The following is a 21724-nucleotide window of genomic DNA, read 5'->3' as shown; positions in this document are numbered from 1 at the left end:
TGCGACATTTCTCCCGTCGATGTGCGATTTTATTTGCGGTTATGAAATCGATAGCGTGAGCTCGCTATTGTCTCACTCTATTTCGATATATGACCATAATTTATTTCTTTTTGCTTCTCTTTTATCGCGTTACGTTTTGACGAATGCGAATTTCTCGTTTAAATTCGCTCGCTAGGGTACTAAACTAAAGCATCCGTAATTTTTAGAGGCACCTTCGAGTGCTCGGCATATCCACCTGACACGAAAAGTTTCTGAAGTACTTCGGTCCATCACACACAGCGTATATACACTTACATGCACACGCACATGTACACACATAGTGAAGAAAAAGATTCGCAGCGGGAAGGGACGCCACACACACATACAGAAAGGAATCTAAGAAAATATTTCGACGTAACCCGATTTTTACTCCAACTTTTACGTTATATATCCACGTACACATAACCGTCTGTGTCTATATATCGCCAGATAACTTCGCGATATATCGCGAATTTATCAGGGCATCTTGAGTACTCGGAAGTCTTGCCGGAGTCTACGTCGACTCTTATCATTGATTATGTCGCTCCGAATGACCTCAGGTTTGTCCACCGGCTCTTAGAGCACGGAAAGCGAAAACGCGAAAAATCCGTGGAAAGAGAAAGAAGTGCGATGCAGCGAGAAAGTGGCATAGACAGCAACATATCTCGTCCGCGTGCTTTCAGTGCCCTTTCACCTACACGAGTCACGTTGATGGACGCGTTAATCGGCGGTATCTCACGGGGAATGCAATGTAAGGATCGCTCCTACTACTGAGGTGCAGAAAATCGATATGTTTTAAACACTAAAAACGTCAATTATGTTATTATAGCCACAGGGACGGTTAAACATGACATTACCTGTAAATCAATAGCAAGCGCGGTTAACTATTTCCGGGTATCCCTCGTAACAATAACTTCACAATACCTAACAACTCATAATTGATGAACAATTGAAATACTAGCTCTTCCTGCGAGAGAAACTTCAACAAGATTAACGTAACATAAATTTGTTAAATTATTTCTTCTTTTAATCCTGTCATATACAATAAATACAATCACGGAAATTAATTATCCGGATAGTATGCCATCACATCGATAATTTCTTCAAATTGTTGTCCGTTAAAAATTGTGTTTTTATGTAAGCATTACGGCATTGATAGTTTATATTTATATATTTATATTTATTATTTTAGTTATATATTTATATTTGAAAAACTGATTGTGAAATCAGTACCGTAATGCGTATGTGGAGCGCATACACTTTTTAACATCCGGAAAATTGTCGGAAAAAAAATCGTCGATAATGGCGTCGTAATAATAGCGCTCTGTCCGGATGATTAGTTTTGTATAACTGTACATGTACTTTATGATTACGTTTACGTCTATAATTTATATTAATTCAAAGTGAAAAAATTATTGGACAAAATTGAAACAAAAATCGTTATTTCTCGATGTGAAATAAGTTCTATATGGTTGTTAAATGTCGATAACGTTTAATTATTCGCGATTGAAACATGTCGTGTCTCGTACCAATCAAACTATCACGTTCGTGGTAGCAACAATTAGTAATTACGCGCGTGTTGAAGCATTTATTAACATAATTGGTTTAATAGTTCATCATTGCGGTAGTAACATCATACGCAAACATTAATACTGTCATATTTAGACAAGTAATAATTATTTGTTAAATATCTATTAGAAAAGTATCTTTTTTACAATTTTTAAATTTATCGAGTCTAATATATTATATCAAATGTGATATGTAGATCCATTAAACTTTAGTATACTGAACTTTTCATTATAAAGCAATGCTGGCTCTATAAAAATACACAGTAAAAGAAATATTTAGTATTTATGTTAAAAACGGTTCATTCGAGTCCTCATTAAAATTTTGTATTGAATTTTTAATACAATCGAGTATTAATTTAACATGATGTAAATATTTAAATATTTTATGTTAAATTGATATTTAACATTACTTAATATCGATGTAACACAATTTATAAGTAAGTGAACAAATAACATAAAAATAATGTTTTAAATGTAAACTTTAAAATTAATGAATAAAATACGTAATTTAACATATAAATATTAATTTTTTTTACATTTTTTTTTAAATGTGCTTCCACAGTTTACTTGCAAATTGTGTCAGTACTGTCTTTCATGTGCTCATAACGATTCAGAAAGCAACACAAATATTATGTAAGAAGAATGATTAATTTGTTTCCTAACGTGTTAAATCTAACACGAATTTTCCAACTGTATATTCATGTCTCTTTATTTTTCGAGAGTTTTCAGTGAAAACTAAGAGATACTTGTTGAAAAGAAAGTAACCCGTTGCGCTTTTGGCCCCGTTTCCATCCATACACGAGGCTCAACGACGATCGTCTTGAACGATCGACCGAGTCTCGCTTAGGCGAAGGATAGATCGTAAGATCCGTTCTACGATTATCGTTTTTTCCTTCTTTCCTCGCACGGGAACGGCACTCCTCTCTGTCGTGGCGGTCGACCATGCCGTCCTCGGCCTCCTCGAGTTTCTCAAGGACGCCGGATCTTTGGCGGTGGCTTCTTCTCTGGGAAAGCCCAGCGGGCGGCTCGAGTCCGACGTGCATCTAAGTACCGGTCGTATCGAAAAATGACTTAAGCACCAGTCATGTACACGTCGCCCGGTGCCGATGTGCGCGGTTTCTCGCGTATATACGCGCGTGTTTCACTGTTATTACTTTCACCCTGGCTTGGACGTAGACAGCGTTCATCCGTGGTCATCGTCATCTTTCGTCGTCGTCGTTGTCTCCCGTCTCTTCGTCTTCATTCTTCTAGCAGGTTCGTCATCGTCATCCGGTTGTCGACGACTTCGTCTTCGTTTTCGCCTTCGTCTTCGTAGCGATCATCGTTCATTCGCAGTCGCTGCGGTGCGCTACATCGCACGAAGGTAGATCGTATAGATCGTATAATTCGTACGTTGCGCTCGCTCAGGAATCTCCGAGACTAACTTAATAAGCGTCTCACCCTTTCACCCTCTTTTCTCCATTCGTGTAATCTTATGGCACTCCGTAAGAAGCTGTACGATTCCATAAGTATTTAATGCACGTGCTCTCTGAGTTGCGCGCATTTGCGCGATGCGAGTAGGCGCGCTGCCTGTCGCGGTGCGAGCTATGAAATTTAGATGTTATGCGAAACGCGCGAGTACGCGAATTAAGGTAATAGTCGCGGAAGCCGACTAGTTCGTTTCCATGATATCTTCTGTACCAGTAAATCCGTGGTAAATGTTACGACGAACATTATTTTCGCGAACATTATTTTCACAAGGAATAGTTATACACTCTTCTTGCAAAGAAAATTTGCGTATAAAGTAATACTGCGTATAAAATAATAAATATATAAAGAACATATTATTACATGAATTTTTATAAATCTCCATTTATCAATATAAAGAAAATTTAATCGTTTGTATTACTTTTCTTTTATTTTATAATATTATTTTAAACTTTTCTCATATCCTGTGTACTGATCTAACATTAGTTCATCTTTATGTGACATACATAAGCTATTTAAAAATACCGTTCTTATGCGTTCTAATAAACGCATGTAAACCGCTGTTGCTGTTCGTTCCGTACCAATCGAGGAGCTATTCGGCATAACTTCCTTTCTGCGAGCACTTAGACTCGAATGCGCAATATTGCCCGATAAGCTTACACGCCCGTTCGTGTTCTAATTTGCAATCAACCGGCAGAATCCGCCGGTACACACGTCGGAAGGCGGGAATTTACTGCGCGATCCCCAGCGAATAAATAGTGCAGCGCGATTATAGCAGAACAGGTAATTAGGAAAACAGGGAAGGATCAGGTTACCGAGATAAGTTCTGAGGTTTGAAATTAAAGTGCAGTTTCCTCAAACTATAATTCCGATTCGGCACATTATGGAATCAGTGACCTCATTATATTCGTATTCGGAACTTTTCAGAGAGAAATATATAAAAGTCGCCAGATATTTTCCGCTCATTTTATCTCTTCTATTTTATTGCGATTACTGCTTATTGGATTTTAAAGCAGGTAGAAATTATTCAGAAGTTATGAATAGTAAGTAATTAATCGAGTATATACTGTTAAAAATATAGCTCATAAATTTATCATCTTGTCTTTTGAATCTCCAAACATTAATATAAGCTTAATTGCACTTTCAGAATTATGGCTCAACTCAATTATAAAGGTTTTCCTTGCACCTGTCCAAAGTGTCGGCACAGCCACTAAACGCCATGTGCTACAATTGAGTAGCGATAGCATGATTTGTGTAGCTTGTTATTAATAAATCAATGCGCAGCAGGATATAGTAACAGTATAGGTTATTATTCCCGTCAGTGATAACTGACAAGTAACAACATCTCGTAAAGATTACTGCGCCGTATATCAGTCACGCATGCATTTATAGCGATTTCGCCCCGTATTTTACGACAGGTTACCACCTGGCTGGTTATAAGAGCGTAACTGAAACATCTAAGAAAGTGGTTCGATTAATGTACATCATGCGTTTTTGCAATTGCGCCGCACAATCTTCCTTTAGTGCCTCAAGTATATTCTCGTAACTTGGCAAAGTGTCACGCGCCCGTCGCCGGATTCCGAGGCCGGATCTTTTCCTCCGCGGACTTCCGTGGCGGCAGTTCTATTCCCGCACGAGCTCACATCCGCCATAGGAACGGTGCAGAGTTTTCACGCGTCCGTCTTCCGAGTTCTCGCAACTCATCCCAAAGTTCATCGTGTAAACGTTAGCTCGCTCCCTCGCAAGCCCTATATCGCGGATAGAACAGATGCGTAATGAAAATTCAGCGCCGTCCCCGGGTAAAAGTAAGTGGTGCGGAAGGATGGAAGTAAACACGTCAAGTGAAAAGAATTAAATTACTCCCCGCTTCGCCTCTTCTCGCTCACTCGTGTATGTATGTGCATACACGTTATATCGTTATACGCAGCTTCAAGAGGAGCCAATTGTTTCGTCATCCCATGATGAGGATGAGGATGAGGATGAGGATTAGGCCCGGTTTCATTGTCACTCAGTGTAACGGAGCGTCTGCAAGAGATCACTTGTCTCGTGGTACTCTTCTTAACTTGATTTCGTTTCCACGGCAATGATCGGTCGGTCCGGCACGATATTATATCATTTATCTTCGTCTCTTGTCTTCGGAAGCCGGCCGGTGCCGAGGTCTTTATCTGTTTTTCCCATTTCAACCGTTCCTCGCGCATCGGTGCCAGCCTGGGTCGGTGGTTGGTACGGATATACCCGTCGATTCTCATCCCCGACCCCCACCTATTTCCTTCCCCTCTCTCCCCGATTCCTCTAACCGAACGGCATCCGTCGATCGTTCTTTTTCCTTTGCCACGTAGCATTTCGCTGCCGACGAACAGTCGTTGATAAAAGCTTTCTGTCAAATCTGACGTATAGATTTTTACTGCGATCGCAAGTAGCAATCAAAATGAGCTGTATTGTTTTTTTAAAAGATATAAATAAAAGATAACCTTCAGTTTTTGCTATCATGTTCTATCTAAATCAAATACCCGTGTATAGGGGGTCTTTTCTTATTATTCTTAAATTAGATTATATTTTGCTTTCATACTTGCTCATGTTCATCATCTACAGAAATGTATATGTGTGAATGTATGTGAGTGTCTACAGCATGTTGAGCTCGGATCCGTAGATTCGCTAAATCCAAATGACTGTGTAGATCAGTCATCCCTGAGGGAATGATCCGGATTAAATATTTCAATTCAGGGAGAGATATCTCTTGCGTGAAAACGAATCACGATGTGTGTGCGTATGTATGTGTGTGACAACTAATATCAACTATATTAATTGATTTAAATTAACAAGGAATCATCTTTTACAAAAATCATTGATTTCAATATCACGGTAACAATATTTTAGATATTATAAAACATATAACATTGTGTTAAAGAACAAAAAATCTCATCGGTCGATATAATGACGCATTGATAATCCGCAGAACGGATATAAAATTACAATAAAAATAAAACAAAAAGAAACAATTGTCTGCTCACCACAACTTTACCTAGCAAGACTACTGAAATAGGCCTCCATGCAATTTCCGTCTATCTAAAGCTTTACAAGCCATTGAAGTATTGCTTGTGAGTTTGCCGCATCATTGACAATTTAGATAATATTCTAAGCCAGACTATCCTATCGCACATGTAGAGCTAAATATGGTTATACGGATTCTGCAACGTAATATAAACTCGCGTTGAATGAACTTGCGTTAACACGAGATGATAATCGGACCCAACGTGGCGTTGAGTGTATGATGTACGTAGACTAAAAATTTTCTCGCGAGTATTATATATTCAATAATACATTTCTATTGGATGTTACATCGTAGTCTGGGAAAAAGTTTAAATAGATTATTTTATTACGAGATCATAGCCTCTGGTAACATATTTTTCATTTTAAATGTAACTGATTTAATGAAAAGTCAAAAGTTAAAAAATAATTCTCTGCTACATCACGTAGAGAGATGAACTTTACTTTCTTTCCGGATTAGCATGTGGCCGGTAATCGAGGAGCTTTGTTACCGGTGTAATTGCGGTGCTACAATGAGGTAGTCATTGGCGTATGCAGTCGGATGAATGCGATATGCTACATGTAATGCGTATGCAATTCATCATGCGTCGTATGATGATAATGTAACGTTATATTCGCGGCGTATCGATAAGCAATAACTTGAAAAGTGCATTATCCACGTATAAATAAATATGTCAACGAAATTAATAGATTGCTACCCGAATTCGTGCGAATAGGGCGAAAGAAGAATCTAATGCCCGGTGGTAAATATTTTTTGTAAGCTACCGAATGTTTCTGAGTTTCTGTAAGCATGGCTTCGTGGATTATCCATTGCTCGCGTACGATCGGCGACATCGCCACGTCGTATCTTCGAGGAAATCGCCTATATTAATACTTAATAAATTCCGCGTATCGACGTGTCCATTATGGGCACGCATACTATCCTAGCAAATTAGCCGATGCCCGGTATACGAACATGAAGTAATATTGTAATTGCCGTGAAATAAACAAGTTTTAGCTTACGGTAGACGAACGCGGATATTAAGAAAATCGGCTTATATCATGTATTAGCTTACACCACGTTGTGTGATTGTTTGAAAATATATTATTACATTGCGCGGAGTACCTTCTAGCATTATAATTTCATAATCGATATGTATCACGCCTACCGCATTTTTATTGCGCTTCTTGAAATCTTTTTTTAGTCGGATTATCTCTTGTTAATTCACTGTTATATATAATAATTTCCGATGTACCTTATATTTACTGTTTTAGGTTTGCATATCATAGCTTCCAATATTAGCTTTTACGATTTTACATGTCTTGCTTAAATAATATAATCGGCAAAATATTAGTATTGCAAAATATTATAAAGACTATGTCTTGCACAAATGTGATATAATTTGGAAAGAAATGTTATTATCCTACAGATATATACACAGATTAAAATTAAAGATTTAATTATATGTTTTGTGAATTATATATTTTGATTTAATTATATATATAAAATCAATATGGGATCTGTGAAACTAGCACTTGATCCATCAATATGCCTTTTATAACTGTTATTGTTTTTATAATCAATATACATATTATAAATTAGATAAATAACGAGAGTAAAATAAGTAATAAATAATACAATTTCCATTTATTTTACAAAATAATACGTTCATAAAATGATATTTCCATATTATTTCAAAATTTTAAGCTGTGCCAGCTTATTTTCTTGCAACGAAGCAATAGCGTGATAGTGTTATTAGATATGAAATATTGGATATGAAAATTGGCAAAATTTTAACGTGACAATTTTGTGATTTCATGAGCTTGATTATTTGTTCAATCTAACTCGTTAACGTGATATTATTCATCTGTAAAAAATAATTTGCATTACATGATTATTTAAAAAAATGTTCAACTTATAATCTCAGGAGATATTATTGTGTTGTAAGTATTAATTTGCGAATACATTATACTACAAAAACTATTGCACGTACATAGGAATATAATTACGTATATGCTTTTCAGACAAATAATTTGTCCAATAAAAAATAATACTTGATTATATGCAAATTATTTCGTTGAAAAATGTTACAATGGCAATATAGTGAATTCTGTCTCTATGGAATTTTATGATATTGTTATTTTTGTTTACTTATAGCGCGTGCAACTCAGGAATAATTATATCTGTAAGCATCTAATTTTGTACGTATTTTAATGACGCAAATATTTCCGCCCGCGCCCAAGCTTTAATTTTCCAGATAATCTGCTCTATTAACAGCGTAATTTCAAACGTTTAATGGCAAGATTATATATATCGATCCAGTGCACGATTTAAGATGCGCGAACGACATGATATTAAACATTAACATCGCCATATTCGGCTCACGCGAGAAATGTCGAGAATTTCTCTTTTTCAACGATGCTATTGTATTGTTCCATAATTTAATACATTAAAACTTTCCAAATTACTAATAATAAATAATAAGATTAATGTAAAAAAATCATATTTAAGTGTTTCAAATTATTGGCTTAAGTGTTTTCTTAATGTTATTAGTTTTTAAAAATATATATTATTTACACAAAAAATTAAATGTCTAAAATGTAGATAAAAATTTACAATTCTATAAAAATCACATATTGTTTCATCAATCATTCAACTAAGTAACTAAGTAACGATTACTGAATATTTATCTATTTCACAAAAAAGTTGTCAAATTGCATGAAAGATTCACGAAATGTTCAGTATCCTATTTGAATTGTTTAAAAAAAATCTTGTATATTTTATCGAAGAAATATAGGGAAACAATTTTCAGTAATTTACTATAGTAATTAAATATTCTATTGCTTTGTAGTATTATTCTGTGGCATTCTGAATTAAATGGGAGTACTTTGTGCGTTTATATGAAATATAATATTAATGAGAGAAATATAGCTATTCATTATGCAAATATGACTACAAGAGGACTTAATATTCAAGAAGATAATGTTTAAATGAAAATAGTAATAATCGCTTATTAAGTCCATTTTTTAAATTAGACATATTTAATAATTCCATACATAAAAAAATCAGCGTTTTACCTTTACGTTTTTAAACTGAAAACTTTGACTTTATTGTACTGTAATATTGTGCTACTGACTTTATGTTTTGCTGCAATATTGAATTCTAAAAAGATCTATATTTTTATGAAGTATTATATTTCTTTCAGAGAATTAAATATATGTTAAAATTATTTATTATTTAATAAAATATATAATTTTAAATTTCAAAATATCCTTTTAAGCTCTCTTGAAAACAATCGAAATTAAAATATAAAAAATTCTTTTTATGCACATTATAAACATTATTTTTAGTTCAATATTAAATATTCAATATTCAATATTCAGTATTAAATGTTTAATATATAATATACAGATTTTAATTTTTTTTATAGTATATATTTGTTTTTTTATGCACATATGTTTTCAAATTTCAATTGTGAGCATTTCACAATATATTGTCTATACGCTATGACTTTTCCCTCATTAGGGTAAAACTCGTCAACGACGAAATGCGAAGTTAACGCAAATTGCTAATGTAGAAGTGGGAATACGAACTTACGCGAGTTAAAGCGTACAGCAATAGTTATTCACCGAGTCCAAAGCGGCAGTGTTTAAACTATCGTGCATTCATGTATCTCACTTTGTGGGTGAAAGTGAAGTTCGGACCAAGACATGGCGAATGCAAACTTGGAATAGCATACTACTGGGAATTTCGCTAGTGTCACTACAGTTGCTGCTTTTGAATACGTCTCCAAAGACGTCGAACGTCAAACATGAATCGAAAACGCCTGGCGAACATGTACTAAACTCTCTTCAGATAATTTAGCAACATAACTACTTTGTATTTTACTCAATTCATGATTATATATTAAACATGTTTTTACAATTTCTCTAAAAGTATTCAATAATCAAATATTATAAATGAATTCGCATTGTATGTATCGCGTATATTACATATTTTTAGTTGTAAAATAATTTCATTATAATATATTTTCAATATGTTAATATAATTTATCCTTTTATGATTTATTAATAACAATAAAATATTGACGAGCTTATTCAAATATGACAAATGAATTGTGACAAATGTCCTCGTCCATACGTTAATACGTCTGACATTAATTAAATGATACAAACACAGCTTGTAACGACATGCTTTCAATAATGTCGTTTAAACAGGAGGAATTTCTACAGAATTACAACGAATTTTCGATAGTCGACCATAAAATCTGGTTTCGGAAACTACGGACGCGTATTCGAATATGCCAACAAAATTTATGGGAACTAATTTTTTCGCCGTAACTTCCATACATTTCGACCAATCATAAATCCATTCGTCGCTGAGTTCGATTACGTTCAGGCTTCTTTTGAAATTCAGAATTGTTTTCGTGCTTTGCCTGTGCTAGGCAATGCATCTGAAATTTATGACTCAATACAGCGTTCATTAATAGCCACTTATTATGATTAGCCGACCGTCAACATTTATAAAATTTCGAAATATGATTTACACGCTAATGTAATAAAACTAGTGCAAAATAAAATTCATCCTTAATTTTAATTCGCGAAAATATAATTTGAGGAAAGAATTAAAAAAGTTGTCACTGATTAATAATCACAGCTGTCACACGGTAACTTAAAACTTTCTACTCAGAACGACAGTGATAAGCAAGGCGAGTTAAAATTTAAGTTAATATTTGAACTGCCTAATAACTTCAAAAAATGCATGAAACTAAACCTAAAACGACAACCTAAAAATCCAAAGAAAGTGGTCTCGCCGTGCAAGAGATTATCGTATCGTAGAGTAAACGGAAAGACGTGGGAAATGACGGGGTTCGACAAATATTCCTGTTTATATCCGTTTTCTATCGTATGTTTAAGAATACAGAGCCGCATACAATATCGCAACGTTCTCGTGATATCAATGAGTATCGCAACGTCGAGAGTGCTAATGACGTTTAATGCCCTGCTTGCTGCTTTTCCGGGATTCTTCACGCGAGGCTGCGTTCTTGGCAATCATCGAAAGCCAAGCTGTCGAGGAGCTCTCGCACAAGGCCGCAGCATTGCGATAGATATACGCGAAGTCCTCATCTTTAACGACAATTATTATATATTCACCGCCGCCGTCGTCGTTGTCGTCGTCGTTGTCGTCGTCGTCGTCGTGTCATCGTTTCGCATCATTTGCTACGAGAATAACGCCGATCTAATCGTCGCCTGTATTGTCGCTCGTTCCTCTTCTTGCCCCTTCCTCCATCCCTACGAATCACAGGGTGTCTTGCCAATGAGCGCGCCATTAAGCGCCACTGTTTGTGGTCGAGCGAGCATTCGCGACCACATAGATTGATGGTGAGGATTCACGATCGTTTGGATAATTAGGCGAGAGATACTCGTGAAAATTGTCGCATTTTGTAAAGCTAAACATCCCGCGACCGAATCGCTTTGTTTTAGCTGCACTCCGTTGAATATTCGTTTTTGAAAAAAAAAAAACGAGAAAAAGAGAGAAGATATTACAGCGATATTACGATTTTATGGTCACGCCTGATGTATTGTATCCGGCCGACAATATAGTTCAATAAACCATTAGTTTTTTTACGTCATATATTCGGCATTGTTTACGGTCAGGTGAACAGATTTTATTGTATACGGCGCATTGAGGAATCTCCATGACTACTTCTGATGTTAAATCAATTTCTCTCAATTTATTTTTATTTATATATAAAAATTGGTACTCAGTATTCCGCTAGCTTCCATTATACCGGGTTTTTACCTATTGTATATTGCATTTACAAACACGGACGTTCAATTGCTTTTTATAATATGCAGTTTTCAAAACATGGTTTTAGATTACAGACCGCTATCCCGGCCATGGTCTCAATTAGGTACGCGATTTTATAAAATTACATTATTCGTTTTTGCTTTACCACAATACTGTCCCGCAAAGGTCTTATATTTTCATGTGCAAAACAAAATTATCTCATTTTGCAGTGGTGGATTCGCGTTTTTGCCAGAGCGAGTTCGTAAGTGATGGATTAACGTGCGGAGCGGAATTCCCTGCTGCATCATGTTTCATTCCTTTTCCTAACAACAGCCCTCTGCATGAAAATCTCAAGCCCCTCCGAGCCTGCTTTCGTTCAGTCATTCTTATGCGTCTGATTATTATATTCTGTGTTACGTACGTTAAGATCCCCATTTTATTGCTCCCACGCGGAATTTATCGCTTTGAATGTACATCGCTGTGTCAACAGGTGGTACACATCATTTTACATAGACATATTACATGAATATTATATGCGAGAAACGTGATGGAAGAATACGTTATCTAATAATATCGACCTATCAAATTTATGATGAGAAATACTTGTGAGAAATTTGCGATCGGTTCTAGAGATGCTTATAATATTTTACATTGTTGCTATTCTCATTTGATATCGATTAAATAATTATTTATAACATATAACTATAAAAAATAATTTGTTTCAATAATGCTTATGCCTATGTATTACTCGTTAATTTATTTTCATTGAGATTTTATTAATAATAACGTGTTTAAATTTGCTTCAATAACACAATGCAATACATAATGCAATGTGCAATATACAATACGTTACAATTATATTATTTTATGATGAGTAATATCGTCATTAATCAAATATTAAAATTAATATTATTTGTACGGCCTTCGATTCGATTAACACCGTATAAAAAATTAATCGAATCGATATTGATATGCGATCACAAATGCTAACGCCTTTATGTTCCCTCGATAATCGTTTCGTGACGCCTCTTGCACTTCAGTCTCTCTTGTTCTTCAGTGTATCACAGTGAACTGCGGTCTCGAACATGAAATTCCGCGGGAGATCTCATCCCGATTTCATTATCGGTAAATCGCCGCGATCTAATTATTGTAAACCGACGTTATGCATCCACAATGAGGGATAATTATTTTAATTATCCCCTGCGTATTTTAATTATCCGACGACAAACGAGCTGCATCTTTACGGTGGTATGGGCAGCGTTGATCCTTTCAGCGTCGCGTTTCTTTCGTTAAATGGTACCTCCATCATTTCGTCCCTTTATTCTTCCTGACGCTCTTTCGCTATAATCCTCTTACGCTTCGCATATTCTATCGCCTCGGGTTAAAATCTAAAATCCACAATCACTCCATCTTTCCATCTCTCTTTATTTCTTCACTTCTCATCCACTTCCTCTTGCTCTCTTCGTATACGGCTCTCTTCTTCCTTTCGCTTTTCCCAGGAACGTATTACTAGCCTTTCTAATCTTTTCCTCCCTTTACCGCGCGTCGACTGAATATGAGGCTTTACCGGCGTTTGTATGTTAACTCTGTCATTTGCAAGAACGACGGACAAAAATGCTCTCGCAGCGTACATTTCAAAGACTCGTAACGTTCCGTCCATCTCTTGCCACGTCTATCTCACGCAGCCCATCCATTGCACTTTCTCATATACTCCTACATTCTCTCTCTCTCTCTCTCTCTCTCTCTATCTTCTTCTTTCATAAAAATCTCTTCCTCTCTCGTTCTCGATCCTTTACTATCTGTCTCTCGCGTTAGCTTTGCGGCTGGATGAAAAAAATGAGTGGGTGGAATGGAACGACAAGAGGAGATGCGAGGAGGCGGAGGCGGAGGCGGAGGCGAAAGTGGCGCAGGGAAGAGAGTGGAAACATCGTTCGCGAAAGCTTATTTCCAAGCTCCTTCGGCAAGAACGGATAGGTCTCCTTTATCACGCTCGCAATATACACCACCAAGGTAGCTATTCGCAAAGGTATCCCGGATACGAAGCACGCTGCTTTTAGAAATATCGTTCCTGCTAAGCGACGACGCTGGCTACGACGACGCGCGACGGCGACGACGGCGCACTCGACGGGCGGTCGTCGCGACGCACTCGTGGGGCAACGCTTTTTCTTCCCTTACGTTGTTGTTTCACCGCAGCGTAAGCTCGCTTTTCCTGACGGGCAACTAACCTCGCGCGGGAATAAACGCGACAGTCAAACCGTGACAGAACGATACGTCGCTTTTTACGGCTTAACCATGTTTCTACGTATTCTTCGCTTAACGTATTACACTACGAATGACACGATTCTATTCCTGAATGCAATCTGCGAATTACTTCTACTGGACCGAATATATATATAAAGTTCTATGCTTGATTCACAAATTAAAATGTATAATCATACTTTTACAAAATCATTAATCACAAAATTATATAATATAAAATTAACTATCTGCAGACTCATTTTCATGTTCATTGAACAATGAAAAATAAACTTGTAATATGTACTACATGTCACAAAAATTCATTAATATATAGTTAAATCGGAAAATTAGTTAAACGTTACGTTTAATTTTCAATACGTCTAATTCTCCAAATAATGCTAGCGAACTATCGCGTATATTCTCTCTCATTGTATTGCCACTGATTAAACAATGACGATGGAATATCAGATTGTCTTTCATTACACTATACGGATATAATCAACGCATCAATTACATAATGAGAAATTGATGGATGTTGGGTTGGTTTCTCAACAAAGAATTGATGTTTGAGTCGATTCACTGAAAACAACAGCGGCAATTGGCAATCTCATATGAGCTATCGTGAATGAATATCAGTCATTCAATTCCATAATTATTCTATCCATCTATTCTACTAAATACACTTTGTTATTCATAGAATTACAAATAAATGTAAAAGCTAAAATTTCTAGGATTTCTCGATTCATTGTATTGTTATTGTAAATTTATTGCATCGCTGAATATACGCAGTTATCGAATTATTTTTTATGAAATACTACAAAAAACGCATGCAAAACTTTGATGAGATTATCGTTTTATTACGAGATAATTTAGTGGCTGAAAAATTTTGGAAAAATGTTAATCTATAAAGAATATTTTTAGAAAGATCGTACTAAAATTCGGAAAATTGACGTAATAAAATACACAAAGTGTTGCTTGATTACATTTCGTTATATTTCATAAAATGTATTCTGGTTTGTGCAGTTTTAACAGACTTGTCACGAAAGCATTTAGAATTTTTTGCTTACTCATAAAAATTATAATCATAAGTTTATAGCTGATTTCTCTCCTCCAGGGTGCCTCCATATCCGGCTTTTACCCTTGCGAAAAATATTCACTTGATTCGTATGCGTTCGTGAAGGATTTCTCAACAGTATTGCTAGAAACCGGGAACGGCAGGAGGCATGCCATTTTCAGCACGTTTGTCCTCGCACAGAAACACCCTTTTATGATTTCACCAAGCCCTGCGAATCACCCTCGGGATTTCAGGTTTTATAGACCTTTCGAGCTGTACGAGCGCAGCCGCTCGGACAGAAAATTACGTAGCGCTATATATTCCACCACGTTCAAATGGAATCTTTAACGAAACGATTTAAGCGGTCGCGAATTTTTCTATGTAAAAATTCCAGCCGTTACACGCGAATCATATTTATATTTGACCTATTCGTCGTTCATTACCGCGATCGTTCCATTTTCCATTTTATTTCTCTCACGTCACAACGCTCTTCAGGGAGAAAAGACGAAGAATTAAATTGCATAAGGTTCAAGAGTTCATCGTACGTGCGACATGCAGCATTCCCAAGCGTTTTCCTGTTTGCCTTTTACGCTGTACGAGGCGTTTTCGTAAAAATAGTAAAATAATTGAAAGACCCTTACGAGCGGCGGCAAAATAATTCTGGGTCGCGCCGTAAGGAAATTAGATTCACCAGACAAAAGTTAGGAGATGAAAACGGAAAAAGCTGCCTCTGAAAGCTTTTGGCTGTAGCTGTTTAAAACTCGCTGCTCTATATACCGATTCACAATTTCATAAAATGCGCTCGTACAAATCGAGCCATTGGCTTACAATTTTTCTTTTGTCTTTTTTCTCTTTGCATCTATCGATCGAAGCACCGGAAGTCAATATTCAATCATATTAATAAAATTTACAATTTTATACAATGACTATCAATATAATACATATATAATATATATATATATATTTGCAGTATGTAATAATTAAATAGTCATAATCATGATATTTATAACAATTCGTCAATTAAAAATGACATAAATAATTAAATAAATTTGATCACATTTCATAAATTTTGAAAATATTTCATTTTTTAAAAGATATCAAAACAAAATTGATTTTGTTTGAATAGAAAAATCTCTTTCATTGGGAGATAAACTTTTATATTCGATATTGATAGGCAAATTCCTTTCAGTTTATCTCATCTTTTCAACATCATCTATATTAAGCATCACAATTTTAATTTTTTATTTCTTCAAACAAAGTTTTCGAGATAACACCAGCTATTTTTTAAATAAATAACATTAGAAAAAATTTTCAATCTATCTATATTTTTATGATTAAAAACAAACATTTACTAAAATATATGCTTAAGAGGTCATTAATGCAGTCTAATTTAATACTATATGTATAAATAATAATTCTATACTATGTATTTTTTATAAAATTTTTCGTTTGTCGATATATTTATATTTCAAAAATGATGATTGGTTGCGTTCAGCAAAAAAAGCAGCTCTGCAACTGTTGTAACATTCTTTAGTATGATTAATCTTGTCTATAAGTTCCTCACTAATCTAAATGTATAAACCAATGTTAAAAATTTTTGTTATACAATAGTTGAAAAACTGTTTTCTTTATTAACGCAGTCATTGAGATTTTTTTCCATTGGGATTCCAATATAAAGATAATTAAAACACTACGAAAAGCAGTACAGCATACTTGGATATGACATACCCAACCCAATTCGATTACTAATTTTCACAAAAATGAATATATTGTAAACAATTTTTTTTCGAAACAAGACATTATTAAACATAACAGTATCAAGCATTAAACATATGTATCTTTATTAATAAAGAAGTTATATATGCAATAGAAAAAGTATTGAAGAAACATTGAAAAAAAGTTGGGTATGTTGTACTGAAAAGGTATTATTTAAGGATTAAACGGAAAATGAAAAAATTACTATTCGCTGCGTTAATGAGTTGAAAAAACGTGAAAGAATGCTTTAGCAATGATTACTAATCTATTTTTGCCATTTAAATGTACACAGGGCAGGAGTAACGGCCGTGTCTTGGCATCCACACGGTACGTACTTAGCATCTGTCGATCGTGCCAAGACGGTGACTGTTTGGGGCGACCACGTTTGACAGGAGGAGTGATCCCGGGATAGACGAGTATTGTTTCACGCATGAAGACTCTTAACCGTGAAAATGAAACAAATATGCGCTCGCGATGCCCGTCAGCAATCCCACGAGAAATCACATTGGGCTGTTGGGCTACCCAACGGGATAATAATCAAAATCATCGGTCGGTTTGGCCGCACAGATTGTAAGTAAAGCCTTGTAAGGACGCCGTTTCGAAGTTGTAAAGCGCAAACGCCGCACTGAACAAATCCACAGTGATAGAGACTATTGTACATAAAATTGCACTTATTGTTACTCCCAGGTTGTAAAGATCCCGTATTTTAGAATAGTAACCTGCTCGCCACGGCCACGCCGTGTCGTGCCGTATAAGAAAGATCCTCAAGAAATTTAAAAAATTATTATACAATAGTAACTACTGGTGTTTTTTCGCGACTCACTAGATATAAGTTTTGTTTTGCTAATTATAAAAGACACCATCGCGTGTCAATTATCTGTACGAGAAGATTCGATTACTCTCAGGATCGGAGATTTATACATATATGACATCTATGGTGCTATGGCAAAATGTTTTTGAACGGGTTGAAAGTCAGCACGGATTAGCACGGATTTAATCCGCAAAATTTACCAAAATTATTATTTCTTTTTTTGTCACAAAAAAAGTCAATTATTATATATTATATATTTTCTAGAGAAATCAAATATTGTTAATATTCGAACATAATAAATAATATTTTTCGAAATATAAAGAAATAATGAGAGAAAGATAGTGCTAAATACTGCGAATAAGAATGCGTTAGATTTGTGAATGAGATTATTTTCTCAGAATTAACTATGCATTATTATTAGAAATAAGAATATTTTCATGCAGTTTTTTTTACAGGAAAAAAGGAATTAATTTATTTTTGTCATATTTCTCAAGTATATTTAAATATGATTGAGACTTATTTTAGATATCGGATGAAATAAAAAATTTTTTTTATAGTTCATAATTAATTCTGATGAAGCAATCTCACCTTAACATGTGGCACTGTAACTTGATTCGTCTCCGACATTATTGACATACATCATAAAATATACGTCTTAATACAAGTCTGATAAAATGGAAATCAGAGTAGGGATTAAGCAAACAAGCACAATAACGATACTATATTAATATTAATTAATTACATGACACATGATTTGTATAATTAATTTGTATAATTAATAATAAATTAATCAATACCACAACTCTTGATGTCAAATTAACAATGTAAATAATAGAAAGGGCATATAAGAATCGGTTATAAAGTTCACACAAATAACAAGTTAAAAAGTTAAGATATAAAAATCGATTGTAATTAAATTAAATTAGAACAATAATCATATTTCGGCTGCTAATTCGAGCCATCTTCAGATGTCATAAGAGAGCATAAATATTTTACATTGAATAACTGCAGTGATATGTAAAATATTTATGATTATTGTTCTGATTTAATTCAATTATAGTCGATTTTTATATTTTAACTTTTTAACTTGTTATTTGTGAATTTAACCGACTCTTATATACCTTTTCTATTATTTATATTATTAATTTGTATAATTAATATCAGAATGTCCTATATATATTGTATATACACACACACACAAACACACAACATACACACACACACACACATACACACACACACACACACATATGTGTGTCAATCCAAGTTAATCATTATTTTCATTAATAAATGAGACGATTTTTAATTAACATTATTTATATGCAATTTTTTTGCAAAATAAACTATTGAATATTAAGCCTTAAATAAAATTATAAGTATCTGATCGAAGAAACTCCATAGAATAATAGTACAATTTAGATCTCTAAAACATATAATTATAATAGCTTCCTAAGTGTTTTTACTTTTTGATAATAACAAATATCATAGTATACACATTTTTGTTATGTGCATTACTCAGAGAAGTAAGTATACTCAAAAGTAAGTATTAATGCACTTATTCGGTTTTACATTAATTATTATAAATTTCTATCATCTACAAGTGCTTTCTATTGTTTTACTTTTCTACGGAGCTCTTCGATTACTGTTTGATATTTGTTATAAATATATTTGCATAAGCTCTAATAATATCTGGAAAGCAGCGACTCAAATTTAAAATATATATTGTTCTGTGAATACACTAAATAATTAATCCTTTAATAAGCGTTTATGTACTATACATTTAAATCACATATATTACTTTTTTGTTTGTAATTTGTTATTAAAATGATTAACTTACAATTATCGTATGAAAAATTAATCATTAGTTTGCATAATATTAATCGAAATTTTTATTTTATAACATATTAAGTGTTTTTATTTTTTGAATAAAAATTATTTCGGCGCGCGTATATTTCATCTTATTTCAAAAGATAATCTTTTGTCGAAATTTTTCTTCAATAAAAAAAGTCGTCAAAATAGAAAATTGTTATTTTCATGTACTACCGCTATAAATACTCATCCGTAAATAATTCATAACCGTAAATAATTCACCTCAGCCAAATATTTTTACACATAACTCTACTATAAAATATATATTTTTCAATAAATTTTTGCTTCAACGAGAATTCCAAATATTATGGAATATGAAATTTATTCAAGTAGGTTTGCTAAATTGTGAAATTGATTAAACAAGGAGAAATTACCAAAAATGTTGACAATTTGTACACGAAATTTTCATTGAGTTTTACAGGCTCTTATTATAATCTTCAGCTTAAAACGTTTTTCCATATTTTATAATTTTTCATTGCAATTCATTTGATAATGCAAACTAATGATGATCCCTCTTCGTCATCGCAATAATAACCAGCTCGTGTTTCGAGCGAACAACTAATTGCGTCCAAAATATTATGTAATGCTGTTTTTTAATACTGTAAACTTACATCTTATTTTCGACTGTTAAAGTACCTACACACACTATATCCTATATTTTTTCTGTATACAGTACTGTAACAACAATCTTAGTCGAAATGCTATACATTGTTCACATATGTAAATATTAAACGTTTCCCTCTTGTATTTTGTAAAAATATGGCTTGTTCTTTAAATATCAATTATTCCAATAAGTCCTAATTAATCTGAATTAATCCTTTTAATCCTATTTATCTCATGCATTCAACAATTCAAACAACTTCTTGACAACGATAAAATATATTATTTACGGTAAGTGACAAAAATAATCACATTATTATTTATTTAAGATATGAACGTTGCACGTTAATAAAACAATAATTCCATTACAAAATATCACAGAAACTATTATCGACTTAGACTACATCAAACTTTAATAAAACATAAATTTGCCAATAGTTCTAAATCGATCGTATCGTTCCGATATATTTTTCGAATTATTTTTTATTCCAGACAAGCAGCTTGTTCAGCACATCCTAATCCCGATTTTCACTTCTATCGTCTCTTCGATAAGCGCATGTATAACATCGTGCATGTACACGTACACGTTCACGTACGTATACGCATATGTATGTATGTATGTATGTATATCACGATCCCCTCACAGAAGCTCACCATGGCATTGCACAGCAGCCGTGTATCTGACAGTACCTAACGTGCTTTCGAAAGCGCTCATTAGTCACTGAAATGCGGTCACGAAGTGACAACTCGCACGTGGAATATTATACGCTCCAAGAACTTGCATCGGTACTCATATCGCAGCTCGTATACTCATGCTCGCACCGACACGTCTATCTCTTTCCTCTCCCTCTCTCCATCTCCCCTCCCCCCCTCTCTCATTCTCGTTCTGTGTCCTCCACCTCTGTTTGTAACTTTCGTATTATACACCCTTTGTCCGCGATTCGACAGTTTCGACAGTTTTGCAATGGAACGTGAGAACGCGACCGTCCGAGAGAAGCCGCTTGTAAACGACATTAAAGTTCGATCGGCTGACTGCATCTGGGACCGCCGAAAATTTTTACCCTGCTCCGATGTGACGTATGTGCGTACATCGCTTTACGTTTTATGCGAACGCATATCCGGTCTCAATACGTTTTATTACCAGCGGATCCCTCGCAAAACTGCTGCGAATCCACGTTACGGGACATTGATGGAACAGTCTCGTCCATTTTTGCGGATTAGAAACTTTGGTTGCCTGGATACGAGAACAATGTTGTTTATTTACTCGGAGAGATGATCATTTTTAAATAATTAATGCATCGAATTACACGTAAAAATTATTACATTGAACTTATATGCTTGAACTTATCAACACGTTGTTTTAGAAAATGTGTTATCATAAACGACAGTTCGGGCTGATTTTCCTTTGTTGAAGGAAATCGAAAAGTGAATGAATGCCATCATATTCCCGGAAACAATCATTTGCGCGCAAAATGTTTCTAAAATCAACACCTTTATAATGCATTTATTTGAGTATCGTGTTTCGC

The 21724-nt window shown here is 34.5% G+C and overlaps 1 protein-coding gene across 5 annotated transcripts in view; it reads left to right on the top strand.

The window, feature by feature from the left end:
* Atg16 (Autophagy-related 16) overlaps positions 1–20356 on the top strand; it is a 408498-nt gene extending 388142 nt beyond the window's left edge. For all 5 annotated transcript variants that reach the window (XM_011065883.2, XM_011065884.2, XM_087410139.1 and 2 more), the window contains one exon: positions 17211–20356. In XM_011065883.2, coding sequence (XP_011064185.1) covers positions 17211–17307 — 97 coding nt within the window. In that variant the 3' untranslated portion in view covers positions 17308–20356. The remainder of the gene's footprint in view (positions 1–17210) is intronic.
* The last annotated feature ends 1368 nt before the right edge of the window (positions 20357–21724 follow it).

Source organism: Acromyrmex echinatior, chromosome 10, assembly GCF_024713525.1.
Source record: "Acromyrmex echinatior isolate Ae372 chromosome 10, ASM2471352v2, whole genome shotgun sequence".
Lineage (NCBI taxonomy): Eukaryota > Metazoa > Arthropoda > Insecta > Hymenoptera > Formicidae > Acromyrmex > Acromyrmex echinatior.
Note: the sequence above shows the minus strand (reverse complement) of the source record. Positions and strands in the feature narration are given on the sequence as shown.